Raw genomic sequence first — 7,741 nt, forward strand, 5'->3', positions numbered from 1 at the left:
AGTGCTGAAAATTGCCATTGGCCTATCATCTGCTGTTACCCTTCATCGTGCTGCTATTGGTGCTATTCATTTTCTGCATCAAAAGAAGACGCAATGACTATGACTTTGGTTTACCTCAAGAGCCGATGTGCGAGTATCATCTTTAAACACACCTTACCTGCACAAGTAGGGTTGATAGTTAATATGCCTCACTATCAGATTCAGACCTAGTGCTGCAGTTCACTATAATCAAGAAGGTTTTAATATCCTGGGTTATAGGCGTGGTGATCGGAGCTGTGGCGGGACGGCGACCGGGGCAGCAGCAGGGGCGATGAACCCTGTTCCTTCTTCTTCTTCTTCCATTTCGTTTTCTCTCGTCCCCCACTCTTGCTCCTTTTTGCTCTCTGTTTCTCTCTCCGTCTCTCTGTTGCTGCCCCTGTGTTGCTGTGCTGCTGCCTCCTTTTCCTTCTTTCCTCTTGCTCCATTTTGCTTTCCTCTCTTCTGCAGGTCATCGTGCGAGACAGGCTGGAGCTGGACGAAGGCTAGCGTGGGCCGGGCCAAAAGGGAAACGGGCCTGGGCCGCACAGGGGAAAGAGAGGCGGGCGGTGGGCCGGGCCAATGCCAGATCCGGCCCGACCCGACCTCTAGGCGTTTTTTTTTTGTTCCTTTTTTTTTAGTGACTAATTCCTAATTTTATATACAATTAAGTTATAAATAAAATAGTAAAATTTAGGTGTCAAAAGAAATAATGAATTCATGTATATATATAAAAAATACACAATCGCTTTGTTAGATAACTATTCTAATATAATATCTCCATCAAGACGTACACAATCAATAAAGATATCCGTGCAACCTTAAAAGATGGAATTTTCAAAATATATCTTGAGAAATCCCTACTTATCAGTATCCTATCTTCTCTCAACTTTGAGCTTGAGTATGAATTTGCCTTCCACTGATTATAGTACCTTGTGAGTGAGTGTTCTTCCCTCTGTTTAAAAGCTAGGTGAGGCTCCCTCCTGTCGCTGGTTCGGTGATTCACGTGCTTGCTAGTAGGGCCTCGGCGAAGATGGCGGATAAGAGCGAGAAGAAGCTGAGAAGTAAGGAGGACGACGAGGTGAGCGGGAGAGATGGTGAGGCGGTTTCGCCAGAATTGCCCGTCGGCATCATCACCGACATACTTGTCAGGCTGCCCGTGAAGACCCTGCTGCGATTCAAGTGCGTCTCCAGGCCCTGGCGTTCCCTTATCTCCGACCCTTCCTTCGCCAGTTCGTTCCTGGCTCGTTCCCTCGCTCGTCAGGCCGTCACCTCCCTCGTTTCCATCTCCGACCTGAGCCAGCCGGGCCCGTCGCTTTGCCAGTTCTTCAGGTTGGACCACCAGACGGGGCTTTGCGCTCCTGTACCTCTGCCGGACATGCCCTCTAATACCGCGGAGATCTCAGAAGGCATCCATGGCTTCATTTGCCTCGACGACGGGGGTCTCACTTGCGTGTGTAACCCCAGCACCAGGGAAGTCGCAGCCCTCCCTCTCACCAACCCTGATTTCCCCGACGATCTCCAGGGTGAGATGAGCAGCTTCGCCACATTAGGTTATGATTCAGCCTCGAAACAGTACAAGGTCCTCAAGACGTGGATTCTGTACAGCCCATACGGTGGTGTAGCCGCTGCTCATAAGGTTCTGACGCTAGGTACTAATTCATGGAGGACAGTGGATGATTGCCCTATCAAGTTTCCCTGGGATGATTGCATCAGTGAAGAAGGGGCTATACATATCCTGACACGTGACTCGATGAGGGGGAACATTGTTGGCACACTCGATCTCGCGAGTGAGAAGTTCAGGATGTTATTGCTTCCTGAAGGTGTCCGCGCGGTTAAGGTTGAGCTGAAGCTATTCAGAGGGCATCTGGCCTTGCTAGAGAGCCGACGCCTTCGGGACAACAACACCATAACACTGTATGTTCTGGATGATTACAGGAGTCGGGCTTGGAAGGAGCTGAGAATGGTGCTGCCCCGTAGTTGGAAGGAGGACATAGGTTTTCCTCCTAGATCATTACGCATTAGCATTCCACGCAACGGCTCCGGCGACATTTTGCTCATCCCCACGATTATATACAAGCAGTCTGTGGCGTATTTGTTCTCTTACAATGTCGAGAGCAAGAGGGTGAAGAAGGTTCAAATCCACGGTCCCCCTTTTCACATTTTTTATCAGTATAGGACTCTTTCCTTGGAATGCAGACCTTTTGATTTGGTAGACAACATATTGTCATTGAATCATGTTTAACTCGTGAAACAGATTCAGTCGGAACTTCACGTGATTATATCCTAGTAGTATACTATGGGAAGAGAAAGTCGCATTACTGATCATATGTTGTTACCGTCGTCAGAAGTTCAATGCACATAAGATCAATGCACATAAGATAGCCTCGTATTCTTACTGTACTGGAACATGTTATCTGACTCGCAGCATCCAAAGTGCACTACATGCTTTTGTGGATCAACATCCGATCATCCCTGCAGATTAATATGCACTGCGACTGTTATATCGTGAATTTTTCGTTTCTTCTGCAGTCACAAACAATGTCCCTGTTCTCTTTACCAAAAAAAAAAAAAAAAAAAAAAAACAATGTCCCTGTTCATTAATTTTTCAAATCTTTATGTACATGTGCAATCCGCGTTCACTCTCCTGCTAGCATCGAACCATAATTGCTAGTTTTAGTACTTCACTTGCTTGTGCTCTCTCGTTAGCTTTCACATTCATTGTGATAAACATTCTTCTAGCCCATCGACAAGTTCTTTCCTCTGTTTTTAAACAAGTTCTTTCCCCATTTGGACGAAAGAGAGATTGTCGTCCATTTTTCGCCTTGCCATCAGATAAAAGTTGTCTTAGGTCCTGGATACGCACATCTCTGAATGTATGTGTTTCTGGAGAAGCAAGTAGTCAGTCGAAAAGCAGGGGAATTTAGAAGCAGGTCATGGTGTTGAAGCCCCTTAAAGATGTCGACTTTCAATGAGAGTGATCTCGATGAACAAGATTGATTTTTCTCTCAGTTCACGCACACGCATTTCGTCTAAGCGGCTCTTCCACTTTTCTGTCGAGATGTTGTCTTCTGCCAATCAAAATCTCATCAGGGTAATCAAGCTCTTTATTCAATTTTCGGTTCCTAAAAGCCGTCATACACCTGAATTTATAAAAAAAAAAAAAAAGCATTACTACGCCGCTGTCTGACGACTAACATGCATAACAATTTGGTTGTATCATCATCTTTAAGTAAAACTTCTGTCGAGGAAAACTTACTACGTCATTCTCCTTGACTTGTCCTAGTCATCGCCATCAGCTTGCTGTAAATTGGATGCCGCCTAGTTGCAGATGGATTGAAATGAATGCAGATTGTAGTGCGTTTCAAATCTGCATTGCCCGCGGCATTTTGCATGATCTTGAGGGTCAATGGCTATCATCTGGGTTTATCTTCCAGTGCTAAAATTGCCATTGGCCTATCATCTGCTGTTACCCTTCATCGTGCTTCTATTGGTGCTGTCGCGACCTAAATTTTCAGGGCCAATCCTAGAAGTTTAGGTTAATGGATTACTAAGTCTGAAGACTTGGCGCGGACCCTCCCAGGTCCTACCAATCGCGACTTGAAATTAATATATTTAAACATGCAATTCTATTCAATTTGGAGCCGCCACTAATCAATTAGGGTTGATTAGAAACCCAAATAAAGTATGGGAGAATACTTCATTTTTGCGAACCAGAGATTCAATAAGTCCGGGGACATGATTACGCTAGATTAGTCTAACGCCCTTTCGGTACCTTTTATTTTAATTTCAAAAATATTTAGCAGGCAATGTTGATTAATTTAAACCTAAACTACTAACATGCAAATGGTGATCATGCGGGTGCACAATCAATAAAATAACATTCAATAAAAAATGTTAATAAAAATGCATGCCCTAAACATGATTTTCTAAATGACATGACACCTAATTTTTCTTTTTCTTTTTTTAAATGTTAATTATATGCAATCTTAATCTAAATTTGATATGCATGGATTTTACTTTAATGATATGTGAGATGCAATTCATATGGTATGACTTAAACTTATTACTATATGTATGCAATCTAATTTATATAATCCTAAATATGCATGTGCTACGTGATATGGGATGAATGACATGGTATTTCTATATGCATGCTTTTTTATGATTTTATTTTAATGATGATTCATTTTTAATGCATATATGCAACCTATGCTAAATAATGATGATATGAGATTAATAATGAATTAACCTATTAACTAACCAATGAAATGATCTTTTTAATTTTTTAATGACATAATGCTTTTTATTAAAAAGAAAGCAACTTAATGGTGCGATGATCATCTTTTAGCATTTTCTTTTTTATTAAAAAAAAAAACTATAACTCATATGGCACGCATAACATTTTTTGGTTCATCTTTTTGTTTTATTAAATAAAAATTAACCTAATCTTATATGAATCTAAAAAAAAAAAAAAATGCATTGCTTTAAATGTGAAATGTGTATAGACCTAAATACCTAATGTGATGCATGATATGTGATGAGCAAATAATAATAACACGCCAAAATAAAAATCCATCAATGTAAATCAATGGCATATTATTTTAATATGAATCAATGATGCAAAGTAATTCATGAATTTTGCCATAAAGTCGAAATAATAAAAAATCTAACCCGACGTCTCGCGGGTCAATATTTTTTATTATCATAACTTAATATGACAAATTTCCTAATGATAAAAATAAATCAAGTTAGAATAAAAACAAAACATGAAATCAAATATAAAAACTCACCTAGTCTAACTCACGGTTGACCTGAGGAATGGCGAGGAGCAGCTGGTGGTTCGGTGATGGGTCGCCGTTCGGAACAGGGATGGTCGTCGGAGGTCCGGCGAAGTCCAGCCCAAGAACCACACCCGCAGCAAAACAGAAGGCAGCAGATGGTGATTGCGCAGCAAGGCGCAAAGAAGGACAGCAAAAAGAGGTCGTGCGGTGCGTTCGTTGGTTGCGGGGACTTCGGCAGCGGTGAGCACGGCGAGGAAACTCGGTTCGGCTGAGGACACCGATGCAGGCGCGGTAGAGGTGGCACGGGCGGTGCCTAGTTGCTGGTGCGCCGGCGAGGAGATCGGCGGGCGGCGGAAAATGGGATCGAAGACTCGCGGGATGCGGGCGGGAGGAGACGCGGTGTCGGTGGGACTGCAACGGATGTCGAACGGAGGCGGCCGGCGAAAGGCTCGAGGTCCGGGCTCCGGTGAAACACGTCGTCCAGCAACGAGATGCTGAGGAACGTAGATCGGGAGCGGCGTCTCTGTCGGGCTGCGGCTCCGGGCGGATCGGCGAGTTGCGGGGCGTCGGCGTGGAAGGCGCAGCGAGCGAGCAGTACCTAAGCTTCACGGGTGGCGGTGGATCGGCGCAAGGCATGCTGGTGGAGATCTCGGACCGGCGGCGATGTGGGGCACCGGAGCGGCAGCGGCGTGGGGCTTCGCGGACGGCGGTGGTCGCGGTCGTGGAAGCAACAGCGGCGTGGGGCTTCGCAGAGGAGGAATTCACGAGGAAGATGAACAGTGCACAACTTTTTCTTTATTTTTTGTTTTTCTCTCTCCCTCACATCACTTCTCTCTGCTCTCACCTGTCCCTGTCTCTTTCTGCAGAAGCAAAAAGCTTCCGCTGACTTTTCCTTTTTCCTTCAAGAACCGAGCCCCTTTCTCTCTTTCTTCCACTCTTCTTTTCCTCTCTTTTCCCGTTCACGTCGACTTCTTCTCTTTTTCTCTTTGCTATTTTTTTTTTTGACGAACAATGAAGAGAAGCCCCCCTTAAACCGAAGCCTCGGCTTCTCTTTTATAGAAGAAAAACTTGAAATCGTTGAAGATCCGGCGATATTCACTCAACCTCTTCAACAAAGAAATGGCTCCAAAATCCGGCCGTTGAATTATTTTGAATTCAAATTTTTTTATTTTTTTAGAATTTCCCTCTACAACCAAATGCTATATTATTATTTTCTAAAAAAATAAATTAAATTTTAAAATAGGTGTCAATAGCTGCCCTCTTTGAAGGGAAGCTCGTAGAGGTTTCCTTCAAAGATAAATGACACCTAAATTTAGACCATGCAGAATGAATGCAAATGAATATGAAATGCATATGCAAATGTTAATTGTAATGACTTTTTTTTTTTATTTTAAGAAATGGACTCAAATAAATGCAATGTCATGCAATAAAGAATGCTATGTAAATGCAATGATTTGGTCAAGAACATATATTTCAATGTGTCTATGCTCAATGAAATGCAAATGCAAAATGAATGCAAAATGAATATGGGATGTATATGCAAATGTTAATGACCTCTTTTCAAATAAATTTAATTCTTTTTGAAATGCAAGGTCATGCAATAATGCAGTGTAAATGCAATGACTTTGTCGAGAGTATATATTTCTATGTCTCCATGCTTAATGAAATGCAAATGCAAAGAAGAACACGTACCTGTCATACTTATCTGAAGATTCTGAAAAGTATTATTAGGTGTGAAATGATTCCTATGAGACCTGACAAACATCTGGAAATCTCTTCGATAATTGAAAGGCTCAAAGTCTTCTGAGGGATCCGGAACTCTCATCAAATCCCAAGCACCTGAAATCATATCAGATGTTTGAAAAAACAAATACTTGGAAGTCACATCAAGCATTTAAAGATTCAAATATCTGGAATTCATGCTGGACATTTGAAAACATTTATTAAACATCTGGAAATCACATCAGACGTTTTAGAAGGACAAACACTTGGTATCACATCAAGCGTTTAAGGGTTCAAATATCTGGGTTTTTTACTAAACATCCGGAAGTCACATCGACGTTTGGAAAGACAAACACTTGGTATCACATCAAGCGTTTAAGGGTTCAAATATCTGGGGTTTTTACTAAACATCTGAAGTCACATCGACGTTTGGAAAGACAAACACTTGGTATCACATCAAGTGTTTAAGGGTTCAAATACCTGGGTTTTTACTAAACATCCGGAAGTCACATCGACGTTTGGAAAGACAAACACTTGGTATCACATCAAGCGTTTAAAGGTTCAAATATCTGGGGTTCACACTAGACATTTGAAAACATTTTATAAATGGGTACTTGGAATTCTCATCAAGCACCAAGATGACTGAACAAACTCGGGTTTCAAAGACAATTTTTTGGTCTTTGAGGAAAAATTCAATGATGGCTTTATCAAGCTTCTCTGGAAAAATTATCACAAGGATAATTTTCAGTTATAGTGTGAATCTCTTGAACATGCTAAATGAGACGCTTTTGGTGTGAAAGGCTTTTTACTCGCTCTCATTTAGGAGGGGTTATTTGTCCCGACCATTGATGCGGGAATATATCACTCAATCTTATCATCATCTTGTCGACAAGAGTTCGAATTTTCTTGCAATCGCATTTACCTTACCAATTTGAGAGGTCTTTGACAAGGATTGTAATGTGGGTTTGGTCAATGGCTTAGCAAAGAGACTCTTTGAGTCAAGGCTATTGAAAGAACAATTCTGTAATCATCTCCGGGTTTACAAGTCAAGAACCCCGCAAAATGAGAAAGAAATAATCTTGCTCGCACTTCTTCGAGCAATGCTTAAAACATATGGATTCCTATGTTAATTCAAGTGCCTTAATCTGAAGAGACTTTGTAAGGGACGTAACATAGGCTTGGTTCTTGGGTTTGAGAAACGAAAGGATCGTTAGGCTCAA

At 41.9% G+C, this 7,741-nt stretch overlaps 1 protein-coding gene across 1 annotated transcript; it reads left to right on the forward strand.

Moving 5' to 3' along the window:
- The first annotated feature begins 814 nt into the window (after positions 1-814).
- Positions 815-2,392, forward strand: LOC104440635 (F-box protein At1g30790-like). Its single transcript, XM_010053560.3, has one exon. The coding sequence runs from the start codon at positions 1,049-1,051 to the stop codon at positions 2,258-2,260; it is 1,212 nt and encodes a 403-aa protein (XP_010051862.2). The 5' UTR covers positions 815-1,048; the 3' UTR covers positions 2,261-2,392.
- The last annotated feature ends 5,349 nt before the right edge of the window (positions 2,393-7,741 follow it).

Source organism: Eucalyptus grandis, chromosome 4 (assembly GCF_016545825.1).
Source record: "Eucalyptus grandis isolate ANBG69807.140 chromosome 4, ASM1654582v1, whole genome shotgun sequence".
Classification (NCBI taxonomy): Eukaryota; Viridiplantae; Streptophyta; class Magnoliopsida; order Myrtales; family Myrtaceae; genus Eucalyptus; species Eucalyptus grandis.